This window comes from Bos javanicus, chromosome 7, assembly GCF_032452875.1.
Source record: "Bos javanicus breed banteng chromosome 7, ARS-OSU_banteng_1.0, whole genome shotgun sequence".
NCBI lineage: Eukaryota > Metazoa > Chordata > Mammalia > Artiodactyla > Bovidae > Bos > Bos javanicus.
Window position 1 is genome coordinate 2,761,504 of NC_083874.1, and position 19,168 is coordinate 2,780,671.

At 56.9% G+C, this 19,168-nt stretch overlaps 1 protein-coding gene across 40 annotated transcripts in view; it reads right to left on the reverse strand.

The window, feature by feature from the left end:
- Positions 1-19,168, reverse strand: part of OBSCN (obscurin, cytoskeletal calmodulin and titin-interacting RhoGEF) — a 237,313-nt gene that overhangs the window by 76,318 nt on the left and 141,827 nt on the right. For 25 of the 40 annotated variants that reach the window (XM_061421359.1, XM_061421345.1, XM_061421347.1 and 22 more), the window contains 18 exons: positions 18,774-19,043; positions 18,389-18,655; positions 17,929-18,195; positions 17,555-17,821; positions 16,288-16,560; positions 15,313-15,579; positions 14,830-15,096; positions 10,651-10,923; positions 9,981-10,247; positions 8,809-9,075; positions 8,438-8,701; positions 7,861-8,124; positions 7,060-7,323; positions 6,449-6,712; positions 4,224-4,487; positions 2,796-3,059; positions 2,198-2,461; positions 769-1,032 (listed from right to left, as the gene is read on the reverse strand). In XM_061421359.1, coding sequence (XP_061277343.1) covers positions 769-1,032; positions 2,198-2,461; positions 2,796-3,059; positions 4,224-4,487; positions 6,449-6,712; positions 7,060-7,323; positions 7,861-8,124; positions 8,438-8,701; positions 8,809-9,075; positions 9,981-10,247; positions 10,651-10,923; positions 14,830-15,096; positions 15,313-15,579; positions 16,288-16,560; positions 17,555-17,821; positions 17,929-18,195; positions 18,389-18,655; positions 18,774-19,043 — 4,797 coding nt within the window. The remainder of the gene's footprint in view (positions 1-768; positions 1,033-2,197; positions 2,462-2,795; positions 3,060-4,223; positions 4,488-6,448; positions 6,713-7,059; positions 7,324-7,860; positions 8,125-8,437; positions 8,702-8,808; positions 9,076-9,980; positions 10,248-10,650; positions 10,924-14,829; positions 15,097-15,312; positions 15,580-16,287; positions 16,561-17,554; positions 17,822-17,928; positions 18,196-18,388; positions 18,656-18,773; positions 19,044-19,168) is intronic. The other 15 variants (XM_061421371.1, XM_061421370.1, XM_061421369.1 and 12 more) reach the window with 12 other exon arrangements.

Here is a 19,168-nt window from a genome sequence, read left to right on the forward strand (position 1 = left end):
TGTCCATTGAGTGGGTGAGGCCATCCAACCATCTCATCCTCTGTCATCCCTCTCTCCTCCTGCCTTTCATATTTCCCACATCAGGGTCTTTTCCAACGAGTCTGCTCTTTGCATCAGGTGGCCAAAGTGCTGGAGCCTCAGATGGGCAGCCACCAAACGCCAGTCCATGTGGTCACATGCAGTCCTCACCCCTGACAACGAGCCTGGCCAAAGACCTCTCCTGCCCACACGCACTCCCCTGCAACCATTATAGCCGAGCCATGATCTCCAGCTCACACGCTGCCCCGTCCTGCCCCAGGCAGTCTTATTTCCATCTCAAGGGCTTCGGTCCAATCCTCCGGTCCTCGTGGACCACCGTGCTCAGCTCACAGCACAGTATGCTCGTGCTCCCTTCCGTGGCCTCTGCATGGTTCAGACCCTTTGTGAGCTTGGCAGGCAGGGCTGAGGAGGGCTACGAAGTCCCTGAGAACATCAGACTCTCAGGGTAACTCTCTCCAGGACACAAAACCCCACAAACTGCAAAAGACCACAGCACGAACAAGTAAAGAGATGCACAGATGGTGAGGGAGGCAAATGTCCCGGAGGGAACAGCGGACACAGCACTGGACACTGCCATCTACTGAACGAGGAACCTGGAGCCAACAGACATCTGCAGGGACCCAGGTGCAAAGATTCAAAAAGGCACAGAATCCTACAGTGGAGCCAGTGACACAGAGACCACACGCAAACACGAAGCCACAGGTCCCTGGGGCCTCTCACGGTCTTTACCCCTGACAGTGAGCGTGGCTGAGGTCCTCTCCTGCCCGCACACGCAGGAGTACTCCCCAGCATCCTCCACGGTCAGCCCATGGATCTCCAGCTCACACACGGCTCCCTCCTGCCTCAGGCTCACTCTGGCCCCGGCTCTGAGGGTCTCAGGCCCCTTCCTCCACTCCACAGGGGCCGCCTTGCTCAGCTCACAGCGCAGTATGGCTGTGGCCCCTTCCACAGCCTCTTCCTTCTTCAGACCTTTTGTGAACTTGGCAGGCAGGGCTGGAGGTGGTCAGAAAGACACAAGCATATCACGCGTCCTGAACTCACAGAAGCAACAGGATACAGAGAGTACACAGGGACACAAAACCCAACTGGACCTGGCCCAGCTGCTGGGGTGCCAGCACACACAGCGACTGTGACTTTAAAAGGTCCAGCGGTACATGTGCCACGGAACAGACACGGAACAGACACGGGACATGACAGGGAGAACGGAATAATCATGGAAAGAAAAGGAGCAGGATAGTGAGTCAGCAAGGTAGGAAAGGGAACTGAGAGCAGAGAGACGCTTATGTTGTTGTTCAGTGATTAAACTGTGTCCAACTCTTTGCACTCGCGTGGACTGCAGCATGCCAGGCAGCCCTGTCCTTCCCCATCTCCTGGAGATTTCTCAAATTCATGTCCATTGAGTGGGTGAGGCCATCCAACCATCTCATCCTCTGTCATCCCTCTCTCCTCCTGCCTTTCATATTTCCCACATCAGGGTCTTTTCCAACGAGTCTGCTCTTTGCATCAGGTGGCCAAAGTGCTGGAGCCTCAGATGGGCAGCCACCAAACGCCAGTCCATGTGGTCACATGCAGTCCTCACCCCTGACAACGAGCCTGGCCAAAGACCTCTCCTGCCCACACGCACTCCCCTGCAACCATTATAGCCGAGCCATGATCTCCAGCTCACACGCTGCCCCGTCCTGCCCCAGGCAGTCTTATTTCCATCTCAAGGGCTTCGGTCCAATCCTCCGGTCCTCGTGGACCACCGTGCTCAGCTCACAGCACAGTATGCTCGTGCTCCCTTCCGTGGCCTCTGCATGGTTCAGACCCTTTGTGAGCTTGGCAGGCAGGGCTGAGGAGGGCTACGAAGTCCCTGAGAACATCAGACTCTCAGGGTAACTCTCTCCAGGACACAAAACCCCACAAACTGCAAAAGACCACAGCACGAACAAGTAAAGAGATGCACAGATGGTGAGGGAGGCAAATGTCCCGGAGGGAACAGCGGACACAGCACTGGACACTGCCATCTACTGAACGAGGAACCTGGAGCCAACAGACATCTGCAGGGACCCAGGTGCAAAGATTCAAAAAGGCACAGAATCCTACAGTGGAGCCAGTGACACAGAGACCACACGCAAACACGAAGCCACAGGTCCCTGGGGCCTCTCACGGTCTTTACCCCTGACAGTGAGCGTGGCTGAGGTCCTCTCCTGCCCGCACACGCAGGAGTACTCCCCAGCATCCTCCACGGTCAGCTCACGGATCTCCAGCTCACACACGGCTCCCTCCTGCCTCAGGCTCACTCTGGCCCCGGCTCTGAGGGTCTCGGGCCCCTTCCTCCACTCCACGGGGGCCGCCTTGCTCAGCTCACAGCGCAGCTTGGCTGTGGCCCCTTCTACGGCCTCTTCCTTCTTTAGACCCTTGATGAACTTAGCAGGCAGGGCTGGAGGTGGTCAGAAAGACACAAACACTATCACACTTTCTGAACACACAGAGTCAACAGGATGTGAACAGTGCACAGAAGACATAAAACCCAACTGGACCTGGCCCAGCTGCTGGGGTGCCAGCACACACAGCGACTGTGACTTTAAAAGGTCCAGCGGTACATGTGCCACGGAACAGACACGGGACAGACACGGGACATGACAGGGAGAACAGAACAATTATGGGAGGAAAAGGAGCAGACTAGTGAGTCAGCAAGGTAGGAAAGGGAACTGAGAGCAGAGACAAAGGGCAGACGCCAAATGCCAGTCCATGTGGTCACACTCAGTCTTTACCCCTGACGGCGAGCGTGGCTGAGGTCTTCTCCTGCCCGCACACGCAGGAGTACTCCCCAGCATCCTCCACGGTCAGGTCACGGATCTCCAGCTCACACACGGCCCCGTCCTGCGTCAGGTGCACTCTGGCCCCGGCTCTGAGGGTCTCGGGCCCCTTCTTCCACTCCACGGGGGCTGCCTTGCTCAGCTCACAGCGCAGCTTGGCTGTGGCCCCTTCTACGGCCTCTTCCTTCTTTAGACCCTTCATGAACTTGGCAGGCAGGGCTGGAGGTGGTCAGAAAGACACAAGCATATCACGCGTCCTGAACTCACAGAAGCAACAGGATACAGAGAGTACACAGGGACACAAAACCCAACTGGACCTGGCCCAGCTGCTGGGGTGCCAGCACACACTGCGACTGTGACCTTAAAAGGTCCAGCGGTACATGTGCCACGGAACAGACACGGGACAGACACGGGACAGACAGGGAGAACGGAATAATCATGGAAAGATAAGGAGCAGACTAGTGAGTCAGCAAGGTAGAAACGGGAACTGAGAGCAGAGAGACGCTTATGTTGTTGTTCAGTGATTAAACTGTGTCCACCTCTTTGCACTCGCGTGGACTGCAGCATGCCAGGCAGCCCTGTCCTTCCCCATCTCCTGGAGTTTTCTCAAATTCATGTCCATTGAGTGGGTGAGGCCATCCAACCATCTCATCCTCTGTCATCCCTCTCTCCTCCTGCCTTTCATATTTCCCACATCAGGGTCTTTTCCAACGAGTCTGCTCTTTGCATCAGGTGGCCAAAGTGCTGGAGCCTCAGATGAGCAGCCACCAAACGCCAGTCCATGTGGTCACATGCAGTCCTCACTCCTGACAACGAGCCTGGCCAAAGACTTCTCCTGCCCCCACACTCTACCCTGCAACCATTATAGCTGAGTCATGATCTCCAGCTCACACGCTGCCCCGTCCTGCCCCAGGCAGTCTTATTTCCATCTCAAGGGCTTCGGTCCAATCCTCCGGTCCTCGTGGACCACCGTGCTCAGCTCACAGCACAGTATGCTCGTGCTCCCTTCCGTGGCCTCTGCATGGTTCAGACCCTTTGTGAGCTTGGCAGGCAGGGCTGAGGAGGGCTACGAAGTCCCTGAGAACATCAGACTCTCAGGGTAACTCTCTCCAGGACACAAAACCCCACAAACTGCAAAAGACCACAGCACGAACAAGTAAAGAGATGCACAGATGGTGAGGGAGGCAAATGTCCTGGAGGGAACAGCGGACACAGCACTGGACACTGCCATCTACTGAACGAGGAACCTGGAGCCAACAGACATCTGCAGGGACCCAGGTGCAAAGATTCAAAAAGGCACAGAATCCTACAGTGGAGCCAGTGACACAGAGACCACACGCAAACATGAAGCCACAGGTCCCTGGGGCCTCTCACGGTCTTTACCCCTGACGGTGAGCGTGGCTGAGGTCCTCTCCTGCCCGCACACGCAGGAGTACTCCCCAGCATCCTCCACGGTCAGGCCACGGATCTCCAGCTCACACACGGCTCCGTCCTGCTTCAGGCTCACTCTGGCCCCAGCTCTGAGGGTGTCGGGCCCCTTCTTCCACTCCACGGGGGCCGCCTTGCTCAGCTCACAGCGCAGCGTGACCGTGGTCCCTTCTGTGGCCTCCTCCTTCCTCAGGCCCTTTGCGAACTTGGTGGGCAGGGCTGGGCAGGGTCAGAGTGACAAGGGAAACATCAGACTCTCTGGAAAATGTAGAGGGGTCAGAATGTGGACACTTGACAATGCAACAGTCACATGTTGGAGCAAATGAGGAATAAAAGCCTAGACCTGTAGACACATGGGCAGATAGCAGTGCTTGGGGAGGGGCAGTGTGTGCAGAGCACAGACAAACCAGCAAGGAAACAGAGTCCTCAGGGAGGACCTCATGGCATGGACAGAACATGGAAATGGCCACAGTGCCCGCAGAAAGTGATGATAAATTGGAACGGATGTCCTCCAGCATCTTCCATGGCCCAGCTTACACCACACCATGGCCATGGCCCCCTCCAGGCTTCATTCTTTAGTGACTTTATGATCTTGAGGGGTATAGCTGGGAACGGAGACACAAAGAGAGCTATCTAAACTATCCCACGTGTCTACCCCAGGATACCCGCCTTGTCAGCTCCTACTGCTGCTGGGGCCAGAGCCCGGGGCTGACAGGGCCTGGAGCACCACGGCCAGAAGGGGAGCACAGCCACCCCACTCCTGCCCTGTCGCCCTGGAGTAGGTGTCCCTGGGATCTGCACGTTCTGAGAAGCCGCTCTCTTGGACTGCTTGTAGCTGGTCAGCTTGAGCGCTCTGCAGGCGTGCTCAGTCGCTTCAGTCGTGTTCGACTGTTTGCGACCCCATGGACTATGGCCCGCTGGGCTCCTTGTCCATGGCATTTCCAAGGGAAGAATACTGGAGTGGGTGGGATCAAACCTGAGTCTCATGTCTCCAGCACTGGCAGGCAGATTCTTTACCACGAGCGCCATTGGGCTCTCTGGTCCTCGGCCCTTGGCGGTGCTTCCTCCCTGCAGTGGAAGCTGCTCCTGACTGTGTGACAGCCTCCGAGCCCACACCCCTTGTGGTCTCCTGGTGAGTCTGAACAGCGTGGGTACCAGCATCTCTGTGCTAGAGATGCTATGCTTCACTCACGAAGTTCATCCATGAAGATGGCATCGTGGCCTGACCTCTCCCCAGAGATCTGAGCATGTGTGTTCACAACAGCCCTGCCAGCCTCTGGATCCTCTTCTTTACTGTCCCACCTTGTCTCATGAGTACAGCCCAACAGGGCCCAGGATGTGAGGCCTCTGAGCACCTGCAGAGCTGTCCCTGTTGCTCTGGGAGGTCACGTCACACCTTGACAGAACCCCTCCTGTGGCCGCTGTCTACAGTCAGCTCACCCACCACAGATGCCAGACACTGACCCCAGTCCAGCATGGGTGCCCAGCTGCCCTCCTGGACCTGGCTCTGCTCCCCAGTGTAGCTTCCCGTCCCTGCTTCCTCTGCCCGCTGTGGTCAAGCACTGTCCACACCTAGTTCTCCTGCACTCCACTCTCCACCCAGACCTCACCTCCTGGCTTACCTCCACCTCACCCTCCACAGCAGCCAACTCTCACTCTCACTTCACTTTTGCTTCAAACGCCGCCACACCTCCACACCGAGGTGTCACCTCCACATCACCTCCAGCACGTCTCCACCTCCCCCACACCCCGAGCTCACTTCCCATAACAACCAGACACTGGACGGAAGCCCCGAGGCCCTCCCATCACGCTCGCTCACAGACTACCCTCTCACCACCCCTTCAACATCCCACCCTCAAGGGCCATGCTCTCATCTACTTCCCAGCTTCTCTCCTGTCACGCTCCCTCGAGAGGGGACTATAATTCTGTTCTTTCCCTATGTGGCTGCCCACCTCCTCTTTCTCAGACACGAGCCCCTGAGGAGAGTGAGGACCTCAACCTCTGCTCGTTATCTGAGGTGGGCCTCAGAGAAGGGAGGGAGACTGTGGAGACTCCTGCCGCAAGAATGCGGGAGATGTGCAGAGACATGAAGGACTGCAGACAGACAGGGCAGAGCTGGAGGACACGCTAAAGCCCGCAGACACGAAGCCGCTGCTCCACAGGCCACACGCGGTCTTTACCCCTGACGGCGAGCGTGGCTGAGGTCTTCTCCTGCCCACACATGCACGAGTACTCCCCAGCATCCTCCACGGTCAGGTCATGGATCTCCAGCTCACACACGGCTCCCTCCTGCCTCAGGCTCACTCTGTCCCCGGCTCTGAGGGTCTCCGGCCCCTTCCTCCACTCCACGGGGGCCGCCTTGCTCAGCTCACAGCACAGCGTGACTGTGGCCCCTTCCGTGGCCTCTTCCTTCTTCAGACCTTTTGTGAAGCTGGCAGGCAGGGCTGGAGATGGTCAGAAAGACACAAACACTATCACACTTTCTGAACACACAGAAGCAACAGGATGTGAACAGTGCACAGAAGACATAAAACCCAACTGGACCTGGCCCAGCTGCTGGGGTGCCAGCACACACAGCGACTGTGACCTTAAAAGGTCCAGCGGTACATGTGCCACGGAACAGACACGGGACAGACACGGGACAGACAGGGGACATGACAGGGAGAACGGAATAATCATGGAAAGAAAAGGAGCAGACTAGTGAGTCAGCAAGGTAGGAAAGGGAACTGAGACCAGAGAGATGAAGGGCAGTCGCCAAATGCCAGTCCATGTGGTCACACGCGGTCTTTACCCCTGACGGCGAGTGTGGCTGAGGTCTTCTCCTGCCTGCACACACATGAATATTCTCCAGCATCCTCCACAGTCAGCTCACGGATCTCCAGCTCACACACGGCTCCCTCCTGCCTCAGGCTCACTCTGGCCCCGGCTCTGAGGGTCTCGGGCCCCTTCCTCCATTCTACGGGGGCCGCCTTGCTCAGCTCACAGCGCAGTATGGCTGTGGCCCCTTCCACGGCCTCTTCCTTCTTCAGACCCTTTGTGAACTTGGCAGGCAGGGCTGGAAATAGAAAGACACAAACACTATAATGCTCTCTGAACCCACAGGTTAGATAGGTCCTGGACATCACAGAAAAGACGCAACACCCAACTGGACACAGGTCACAGGCTGGTGCCCCAGGTTCACACACTGGACTGCGGCCCCTCAGCCCAGTCCGTTCAGTGTGCCTGGGACCCCTTCCACAGACTCCTCAGGCCTCACGTCTGCGAATCTGGTGGCAGGGCAGGAGAGGTTAGAAGGTGTGGAGGACATTCGATCCTCCAGAGGTCACTGGGGGACAGGACGTGACAGGATGGACTTGAAGATGCAGACGCCAACGGGACACAGGACAGAACCGGCAGTGACACGAGGGGTGGGAAGCAGCTCAGAGGCGTGTTTCTCATGGTTCACACAACAGCCCAAAAAGGAGGAAGGAAGGTTCTGGGAAGAGGGTAAGGCTGAGATGAGGAGGGAAGGTGGGATGAATGCAGGGAGATATCATGAAGTTAATAACTGGACACCAAAACTCAGCTCTGCTTGGCCACACATGGTCCTTACCCCTGACGCTGAGTGTGGCTGAGGTCCTCTCCTGCCCGCACACACACAAATACTCCCCAGCATCCTCCACGGTCAGGTCACGGATCTCCAGCTCACACACGGCTCCCTCCTGCCTCAGGCTCACTCTGGCCCCGGCTCTGAGGGTCTCGGGCCCCTTCCTCCACTCCACGGGGGCCGCCTTGCTCAGCTCACAGTGCAGCGTGACTGTGGTCCCTTCTGTGGCCTCCTTGCTTCTCAGTCTTCTTGTGAACTCAGCAGGCAAAGCTGAGGACAGAGAGACACGAATATCAGAGTCTTGGGAGAACTCTGAAGGCAGGATGTGACAAGACAGAGAAAAAGACATAAGCTCCCACAGGACACAGGACAGAACCTGCAGTGACCCGAGAGGTGGGAAGCAGCTCAGAGGCTGGTTTCTTGTGGTCCATACAACAGCCCAGGGAGGAGGAAGGAGTTCTGGGGAGTTATGGGAAGAGGGTGACGCTGAGACGAGGAGGGAAGGTGGGATGAGTGCAGGGAGACGACACAAAGTCAGTGACGACACCAAACCCAGCTCCGCCTGGCCACATGCGGTCTTTACCCCTGATGGTGAGCGTGGCTGAGGTCTTCTCCTGCCCACACACACATGAATATTCTCCAGCATCCTCGGCGGTCAGCTCACGGATCTCCAGCTCACACACGGCCCCGTCCTGCCTCAGGCTCACTCTGTCCCCGGCTCTGAGGGTTTCGGGCCCCTTCTTCCACTCTACGGGGGCTTCCTTGCTGAGCTCACAGCGGAATGTGGCTGTGGTCCCTTCCGTGACCTCCTTGCTTCTCAGTCTTCCTATGAACTCAGCAGGCAGAGCTGCAACAAGGTCCAATGGACACATCACCTTCATCCTCCCCCGAAGGATGAAAGGGGTGGTGTGGGACTGCGGAGTGTCACGTGGGCAGGGTGGCTGAGATGCTTACCCTTGACGGTGAGCCTGGCCGATGTCCTCTGGTCCCCGAAACTGCAGAAGTACTGCCCGCTGTCCTGAGGTCGCAGGTCTCGGACCACCAGCTCCAGCACGGTCCCGTCCTGCCGCAAGCTGTACTTGCCTCCAGGCTGCAGGAGCTCATCCCCACGCCGCCACTCCACAGGCCTGACCACAGACGACAGCACGCAGCGCAGCGTGGCAGCGCCCCCCTCCAGCACCTCCACGTCCTTCAGGCCCTCTCGGAATTGCACTGGCCGAGCTGCGGACGGGCATGAGCTCCGTCAGCACAGCCCGCATGGCTGAGGATGGTGGAGGGCAGCAACCGGCAGAGGCAGGCAGGCCCACCTCGCTGTCTGCACTGGGGGCTGGGGATGGGGCCCCGAGAACGCTGCCTGTCCAGGAGGGTGAGCCGAACCGCATGGAGCAGAGAAGGGTGGGGCGTTATGGGGTACATTTAATGCACCGAATTCACCTGTTGGCGCCCTAACCCTCAGGACCAAAGAATGGAGGCATATTTGGAGATAGGGGTCTTGAAAGAGATGATTGAGTTAAATGAGGTCAGTAGAATGGGTCTTACTCCCATATTATCGGTGTCCTTACAAGCAATGGAAATTAGCACAGAGACACACATAGAGGGATGACCAGGTGAAGACACAGGGAAAAGATGGCCATCGATACGCCAAGCAGAAAGGCCTTGAGGGAAACCAGGCCTGCAACACCTTGATCTCAGACTTCTGGTCTCCAAACCTAGGAGACAACAAATATCTGTCTTTTAAGCCACCCAGTCTGTGATATTTGGTAGCCAGGCCAAGCCAACTGAGATGGAGATGAGCCAAGTCAAGAGAAGGCAGACACAGCAGTGTAAGCACACAAGAGAGTCAGCAATGAAGTTAAAAAAAAGAGAAAAAAAGACTGCTGGTCAGAAGACCAAGAGAGGGTGAGAGAGACTTTCAGGAGCAGAAGAAACCCAGAGACAGGGCAGACAGCGGGCAGAGTGAGATGGATGAACTGCTGAAGATACAGGTGGATGGAAGGAGCCTTAGGACACCCCGCACCCACACAAAGAGGACAGAGCGTGTCCTGGAGTCCCCCTTGCCCCGAGCGAGGCGAGAGACGTGTCAGGGGTGGCTGGAGGCTGCCCAGCGCCCCTCTCCCGGGGCTCACCGTGGACCCTGACAATGGAGCTGCTCCAGGCGCCCGCAGCCTCACACTTGTAGCGCCCGCTGTCCTGCAGGGTGGTCTCAGTGATGACCAGCTGGGCCCGGCGGCCCTCATAGGTCAGCCGGCACCGGGCCGATGGCCGCAGGGGCTTCCCATCCTTGGTCCAGCACACAGGGCTGTCTGAGACGGAAGTCTCACAGACCAGGGTCAGATCCTCCCCCTCCGTGACTGTAGCATCCGTGAGCCCCTGGGAGAAAACACTTGGCTTCTCTGCAGAGAGAGAGGGATGCGTAAGACTGTTGGGGGCTCCTGCAGGAGAAGCCCCAGGTCTTGCTACACACCAGCAACACTCCTAGTCAGTGCCCACCCGCCCCTACGCCCCCATTCTGGGCTGCAGACAGGACTGCTGGGAGAACAGGATGGGCTCTGTGTGGCCCCGCCCCCACACTGACCTTGGGTTCACCTCTGCATACCATGGACAACAACATGTCTTCAGACAGCACCACTCAGCCCTGGGATCCAAGGCTCCAGCCCAAGGGAAGCCTACGGTGCCTTCCTTCTCTGGGAGCCCCAGGGCCTCACCCAGGAGATGGCCAAGCCACTGCCCTGAGGTTGCACGCTCAGCCATACGGACTGGTCCCCACCATGCACTGGGCCTGGCCCTGCAACCTACCTGTGACCTGCAAGGCAGCTGAGGTTCGCTGGTCACCTGCCTCAAAATGGACGGTGCCCGAGTCCTTGAGCGCCAGCTGCCGCAGGGTGAGCACATGGTACCCACCGGGCTGAGCCTCAATCTCATTGAGTTCATTGGCAGACAGGGGCGTTTTGTCCAAGAACCAGTGGACAGGCTTGTAGTCGGCAGGGGAGATACGGCAGCAGAAGGTGGCTGAGGAGCCCTCCTGCACCTCTGCGTCCTCCAAGTCCTCTATGATGAGCACTTTCTGGCCTGCAGAGACACAGACAGGCACGTCAGGGACCCCTGGATCACTGCCAAGGGAAACGGGGTGCTCCCCAAGGCCAGATCTGGGGTAGGCTCTCAGCAGGGAGCGAGCAAATGACTCTAACAAAAAAAACATTAAGTGGGTCTGAGCTGAACGGCCCAAAAGCATTTGTTTTAGGCCCAGCAGTGAGCCCTCAATCCACCTTTTGGGGCTTTCTGCAGAGCACACACGCTGACCCACAGCACGGCCCCTCCATCAAGCTGTGCTCCGTAATGTCTACACCCGTGGTCCCTGCCACAGAAATCACTTAATACCATTCAATTTTGTATTAACAGATGTGTGGGGGGAAAAAAGAGCCATGCGGCTACGATAACATTTAAATTGAATGATTTGGAGGACTGACAACATGAATTTCTAGAAAAAAAAATTTCTTTTGCTGCTGTCTTAGGTATGGTGAAGACTTAAGAAGTCATAAGTACTGATTGGCTGCCAGATTCCTTCTGCATTCACAGGTGTCTTGAAGCTATTGCATACCAGAAACCATATATGGCACATCTGTTCTTGCTGTTGTTCAGTCCCTAAGTCACGTCTGACTCTTTGTGACCCCGTGGACCACAGCACAGCAGGCTCCTCTGTCCTCCACCGTCTTCCTGAGTTTGCTCAAATTCACATCCATTGAGTCAGTGATGCTATCTAACCATTTCATCTTCTGCCACCGCCTTCTCCTTTAGCCTTCAATCTTTCTCAGCATCAGGGTCTTTTCCAGTGAGTCGGCTCTTCAAATCAAGTGGCCAAATACTAGAGCTTTGGCTTCAGCATCAGTCCTTCCAATGAATATTTAGAGTTGATTTCCTTTAGGATGGATTGGTTTGATCTTCCTGCGGTCCAAGGGACTCTCAGGAGTCTTCTTCAGCACAATTAAAAAGCACCATTCTCCAGCGCTCACCCATCTTAATGGTCCAGCTCTCACATCCGTACATGACCACTGGAGAAACATAGCTCTGACTGTGTGGACTTTGGCAGCAAAGTGATGTCTCTGCTTTTTAATATGCTGTCTACGTTTGTCATTGGAGAAGGCAATGGCAACCCACTCCAGTGTTCTTACCTAGAGAATCCCAGGGACGGGAGCCTGGTGGGCTGCCGTCTATGGGGTCGCACAGAGTTGGACACGACTGAAGCGACTTAGCAGCAGTAGCAGCAACAGGTTTCTCATAGCTTTCCTTCCAAGGAGCAAGCGTCTTTTAATCTCATGGCTGAAGTCACTGTCCACAGTGGTTTTGGAGCCCAAGAAAAGAAAATCTATCACTTTTCCCCCTTCTATTATTTGCCATGAAGTGATGGGACCTGATGCCATGATCTTAGTTTTGAATGTTGAGTTCTAAGCCAGATTTTTCAAACTCCTCTTTCACCCTTATCAAGAGGCTCTTTAGTTCCTCTTCCCTTTCTGCCATTAGAGGGGTGTCATCTGCATATCTGAGCTTATCGATACTTCTCCCAGCAATCTTGATTCCAGCTTGTGCTTCTTCCAGCCTGGAATTGCACATGATGTACTCTGCATATAAGCTAAATAAGCAGGGTGACAATATCCAATGCACTCCTTTCCCAATTTTGTACCAGTTCATTGTTCCATGTCCCGTTTTAACTGCAGCTTCTTGACCTGCATACAGGTTTCTCAGGAGACAGGTATGGTTGTCTGGTATTCCCATCTCTTAAAGAATTTTCCACAGTTTGTTGTGATCCACATAATCAAAGGCTTTAGCGTAGTCAATGAAGCAGATGTTTTTCTGTAATTTTCTTGCTTTCTCTATGATTCAGCAAATGTTGGCAATTTGATCTCTGGTTCCTGTGCCTTTTCTAAACCCAGATTGTACATCTGGAAGTTCTTAGTTCACATACTGCTGAAGCCTGGCTTGAAGGACTTTGAGCATAACCTTACTGCTTCTGCTGTTTAGTCGCTTCAGTTGTGTCTGACTCTGTGCAACTCTATGGACTGCATCCCGCCAGGCTCCTCTGTCTATGGGGATTCTCCAGGCAAGAGTACTAGAGAGGGTTGCCTTGCCCTCCTCCAGGGGATCTTTGTGACCCAGGGATCGAACCCAGGTCTCCTGCATTGCAGGCAGATTCTTTACCATTGAGGCACCAGGGGAGCCCAGTGTGAAATGAGGGCAACTGTATAGTAGTTTGAACATTCTTTGGCATTGCTCTTCTTTGGGATTGGAATGAAAACTCATCTTTTCTAGTCTTGTGCCCACTGCTGAGTTTTCCAAATTTGCTGGCCTACTGAGCATAGCACTTTGGCAACATGAGATGGCGCATCAGGAGGGTGATTTATTCAAAAGGAGACAGGCACTGACCTCCTTATCTTTGTGTGTCAGTTGTGATTCATGAACTGACACACAAGGAGGAGGCTTTGGCAGGAAGCATCAGCCTGGCACAGCCTGTGTTCTCGATTTGTCCAAAGACTATATGTTGCTATTACGGTACACTCACTTGTATAACTGTGTTAGTCGCTCAGTCGTGCCCTACTCTTTGCGACCCCAAGGACCGCAGCCCGCCAGGCAGGCTTCTCTGTCCATGGGACTTTCCAAGCAAGGATACTGGAGTGGGTTGCCATTTCCCTCTCAAGGGGATCTTCCTAACCCAGGGATCAAACCCAGGTCTCCTGTACTGCAGGCAGATTCTTTACAGACTGAGCTACCAGGGAAGCCCCACTTTTATAACGCATATGTTTATTTATTTACCATCTATTTAGCTACATTAGGTCTTAGCATGGGGGCTTCAGTAATTGTGGCAGGCAGACTTAGCTGCTCCAAGGCATGTGGGATTTTAGTTCCCTGAGCAGGGATTGAACCCACATTCCCTGCACTGCAAGGCAGATTCTCAACCACTGTACCACCAAGGAAGTCTGGACACTTGCTTTAATGCCCTTTTTAAGCATTAACATTCCCTTTAGATTAGACAGCTGTGATTCCATTGCACCAATGAAATGTTTTCACTGAGCTCAGTGGATTCACTGTATTTCACTGAAAAAGAGGAAAAAATTCCAGAGTGGGGCTTCTTTGTTATTTTCTATGGACAGATCCCGGGAAGGACCTACAGCTGACTTCACCCTGACGCCAGCCCTGGGATCAGCAGGGCTAGGCTCAACCTGGCCCTGACACCTACTTGCCCTGCAACCCTGGAGCAGCCAATAAGCCGCAGTGAAGCCCCGGTTTCCTTATCAGTGAAGTAGGAGAATGACAACCCTCATCCTGCCGGCCCGGTGAAAACTGCTGTTCAAACCTGAAGACATCCCTGAGCCAGTGACTCTCCACAGGGGTGGAGGAGGTACATTCATGTGTAAGTACGTGCAGAGCCCATGTGTGAACACATGCTGGAAGGGCTCCAGAAACATTCACCCGGCAAACAAATGCACACGTAGACGAGGGCTGCCAGCTCACTGATACCAGGCCCAGCGACAAGACCACCCAGGGCAAGCCTCCTGGAGAAGGGAAACCGAGGCTGAGTTAGTCCAGGGCCAGGCAGAGCTCTGATCTCTGCTGCTGCTGCTGCTAAGGTGCTTCAGTCGTGTCCGACTCTGTGCGACCCCATAGACGGCAGCCCACCAGGCTCCCCCGTCCCTGGGATTCTCCAGGCAAGAACACTGGAGTGGGTTGCCATTTCCTTCTCCCATGCATGAAAGTGAAAAGTGAAAGTGAAGTCGCTCAGTCATGTCCGACTCTTAGCGACCCCATGGACTGCATCCCACCAGGCTCCTCCATCCGTGGGATTTTCCAGGCAACAGTACTGGAGTGGGGTGCCATTGACTGCCCACCTACAAATCTACTTTAGACAAAGCTTACACCTGGGCACACCACAGGCCTTGAAATCAGTGGGCAAATGCGAGCAACAGCACGGTGCCCAGGCCTAACCTTTCACCAGGAGCCGCGCCTGGGACTGGGCCTGGCCAATGTCGCAGGTGTAGGTGTCACTGTCTGCCTTCTCCAGGGCGCTGATGGTGAGCCGCAAGGTCAGGCCCTCCTGGCTGGGCGCGTGCTTCCCCGAGGCCTGCAGCTCCGTGAGGCCCTTGCGCCAGGCCACGGAGACCGCGGGGCGCTCCGTCTTGCAGGTGAATGTGGCTGTGCCCTTCTCCTCCACGTGCAGGTCAGCCAATGGCTCCGTGAACCGGTTTGCCTTTTCTGGTGGAGGGGCAAGAATGAATGTGAGGGTGAGGCCTGTGCAGATGCCATGCAGGCCCTCAGGATGGGAAATCATTCCCATCACAGGTGGTTCTCCTGGCCCACCCACAGACCCTCAGGGACCTGGGTGAGTCCCTTATCTGCTGGGTGCCTCTCCCTTCCTAACTGGGACAGAACGGCTCCCAGGGGGCAGCCCCAGGCTCTCACGGGGTTTACCTTCCACTTGGAGACTGGCTGTGCTTTTGGAAGACTCCGTCTCACATGTGTATTTGCCCGAGTCTTTGAGTGTGGCTGCATGGATGACCAGCGAGGCCCGAGTGCCTTCAGTGAGCAGGTCATACTTCTGACTCTTGCGGATGGCCTTCCCATCCTTCAACCAGCGCACCGGGGTCCCCTCCCGTGACAGCTCACACCTCAGCACCACATCCTCACCCAGCATGGCCTGCTGGTCTTCCAGTGGCTTCATAATGTCAACTGACCTCTCTGAAAAGAACAGATATGGTGCCTGATAAGGCCTGGCCATAGCTCCACCCATGACCATGGCCCTAGCCATGCCTGGGGTTAAGACAAAGCAAGTGTTCAAGAGCTACCAAGCTCTGGAGGTTGAGACCACAGAACCCACAGCTCTAAAACTTCCAACTCTGGAACCTCAGGCCCAGGGACCTCAGAGTCCTGGAATGCCAGGGGAGGACCCTGGGAGAAAGAGCTGTTAGACTATAGAATCATCACTGTTCAGAGCTCTGTAACTCAAAGCATGGCCATGAGCTGAGCTTCACCCACTGGCACCAAGTATTTATGCTGGAAGTAGCAGCTCATAAATTTCAACGGCAATTTCACTACCAACATGAGCCATACACCTTGGAAGCTACCACAGCATTTGAACCACGGACTGAAGATTACAAACCCTGCTCCTGCCCAAAGGCTCCAGAACCTCATCCTAAAGGGTAATCCTGGTCGTCCACGCAGTTCTGGATGACCAGAACCCCCCAGTACTCCAACAGATGCCTCTAGGTGCTCAGCAGGGGCTGGGGAGGCAGTGCCTAGACACAAACCCTTGCAGCTTCCAAGCCCAGGACCCCGGCTCCAGGCTTCCTGGGAAGAGCCCAGGCTCAGGAGCTCCCAAAGCAGCCCCTGGACACACCCCCTTGACCTGCCCCAGCCTGTCAGTCCCTGCTGCCATCACTCACCCACCTTTGACGATGAGCGAGGCCTTGGAGGTGAGGCCCCGCACAGAGAAGACCACCTCCCCAGCGTCACTTGGCACGGCATCTCGGATAGCTAGAGTGTACTTGCGGCCCTGGCGCGTGGCACAGAAGCGGCCAGAGCTGCCCACTGTTTTCCCGCTCACTGTCCACTCAGCCACGTCGCCAGTGTCCTCATGGGACAGGATGCACTCGAAGCTGCAGCTCTCGCCCTCCAGCACCTCCACTGTCTTCAGCCTCTTGGTGATGCCCACGTGCAGCTCTGCGGGCCACGGGAGACAGCTGTCACGCCCCACGAGACAGGCACCATCAACCGACAGCAGCCTCAGGCAGACCCCAGGAGGGGGCACGCCCCTGGATGACCCGCATACCCCCCTCTCCAGCCCCGCTCCCAGGAGGCCTCCTGCCTCTCTCAGCAAGGGTTCTCTCGGCCTCCCGCTGGCCACACCCTGGAAGTCAGATGGCTGATGGCTGTGAGTGGCGACCAGGATGACTCCCTTCACATTTGCTAGAGAATAACGTGGCGAGAATAAGCACCACCCAGTTGCCACCAGCTTACACGCTCCATTAAAAAGAACAGCTCCCCCAAATGCAGGGGAATCCAGCTCTAAGACAAACCCACCACACCACCCTTCCCCTTCCTGTCTCATCACAAACTGGCCAGACCATCAGGGACCAGCCAGGGGATCACTGGGCAACACGCCTGCCAAACACATGAGAGGGGAAAGGACTCAGGGAGTGGAGTCAGGACAGACATACACGGGACCTCGGGGACCCGCCAGAACCATGCCCAGACGGGAAGGAGCCTGGGAAGAGAAAGATGACCTGCCCACAGCCACCTTCACCAGGCGGTGCCATGGCCTGGGCGTCCTCCGGGGGCATCCCCTGCCTGACATCACAGCCTCTCCCATGCACCACCCTCCTGACGCCTCCCTCTGGGGCTCCTGTGCCTGCCCACACATCCCCAGGTGCAGAGGGAAGCTTCCAGCCTCCGCTGAATCCTTTAGCCCCTGGGACTTGATCAAGCAGGGCCAGTCTATCTCCCAGGCTTTGCTCTGTTGTCTGTTATCCATGGACCACCTGCCTGCACCTGGGCCTTCTGTCGAGGCCACTCCTTCAGGAGTCTGCCCTGATCTCCCCAGGTTCAGCAGAGCAGACCCTGGCCTCTGAAGTGGGTGGGTGCCCTGAGCACAGGCACGCCCAGAGCCACGCCCCGGTGCCCTGGCCCCACATCTGCAGCTGGCCGCAGCACGCACCATGCACACTGACACGGGCACGGGTCTCATCAGTGCCCACGTCGCAGGTGTACAGGCCAGCATCCTCCCGAGTCAGGCTGTGCACCACGAGGCCTCGCGTGCCCGCCGTGTGCAGGAAGTCGTACTTGTCACTGGGACCCAACTCCACACCGTCCTTCCGCCACACCACGTGGGCTTGGTGGTCAGAAACCTCGCACTGCAAGGTCAGTCTGCCCCGCTCCTCTGCAGACACATCGTCCAACGCCTTCAGGAACACCACCGGCTTCCCTGCAGGAACAGCGTGGGCGACTCAGGGGACCAACTGCCGCCTCTGGCCCCCTGGGTAAAGGGTGCGTGTCCCAAGGGTCCCCACGGACCACACACAGCCACCTCACCTCTGACCGCCAGGTGGGCGGAGGCCGCAACCTTGGGGGAGGAGATGCTCACGGTGCCCCTGTCAGCCTGCCGGACCCGCTTCAGCACCAGTGTGTGGCGGCGGCCCTCGTGGGTGATCTCATGGAAGCTGTCGTTAAAGAGCGGTGTCCCGTTGAGCAACCAGTCCACTTCTTCGTCCTCGTGGGACAGCTCGCAGGAGAAGCAGGCACGGCCCTCCTCCGGGACCTCCACGTCCTCCAGCGGCTGTGTCACCGTCACCTTCCGTTCTGCCAGGAGCATGAGGCGGCGTCAGCGTGATCGCCTCTGCTGCTTCCTCTAGAGACCCCCTGGGGCCCACGCCCCTCTCTCTCTACCTTCCACAGTGACCTCCTAGAGACCCCCCGGGGCCCACGCCCCCTCTCTCTACTTTCCACAGTGACCTCCTAGAGACCCTCTGGGGCCCATGCCCCCTCTCTCTACCTTCCACAGTGACCTCCGCGCTGCTCTGGGCGCTGCCAGCCTGGCACCGGTAGACCCCAGCGTCGTCAGGGGTGAGCCGCAGGACACGCAGCTCCGCCATGTGGCCCTCCAGCCTCATCTTGAACTTGCTGGATGGCACCAGGGGCGTCTCCTCCTTGTACCACTGCACAGCCTTGGGGGGAGGCTTGAAGTCACAGGACAGGACGACGGACTGCATCTCCCGCCCCACCTTGGGCTCCAGGGGCCGTGTGAGCACCACAGGAATGTCTGCCGTGGGAAAGCAAAGAGGGAAGCAGGCATAAAGTGGGCCAGACCACGAGGCCGGAACCCCCGCCCCCCAGGCCCTGTCCACCCTCAGCTGAGCCACTGGGCAGCACCCTCTCACCAGAGACCACCAGGGAGGCGGTGGAGCGCGATTTGCCGATGGTGAAGTGCACCGGCCCTGTCATGGTGGAGTAGGTGCGCCGCAGCGTCAGCCGATGCACCGTGCCCTCCTGCTCTATCCCCACGTCAGGCCCCGCCTGCAGCACCGTCTTCCCCAGGAGCCACTTGGCGGGCCGCACCGAGGGGATGGAGGTCTCACACTCGAACCAGGCGGGCGCCGGCTCCATCACTGTCACATCCTGCAGGCCCCGCACGACCACGATGGACTGCTCTGTGGACGAGGGCCAGTCAGTGGGGCAGTCCCACGGGAGGGTCTCGAGCCCCGCCCCTGCACCTCTGCAGGCCCTGCTCCTGGTAACAGACTCTCTTGAGCACAGTCACATCCTCTTGGGAGCA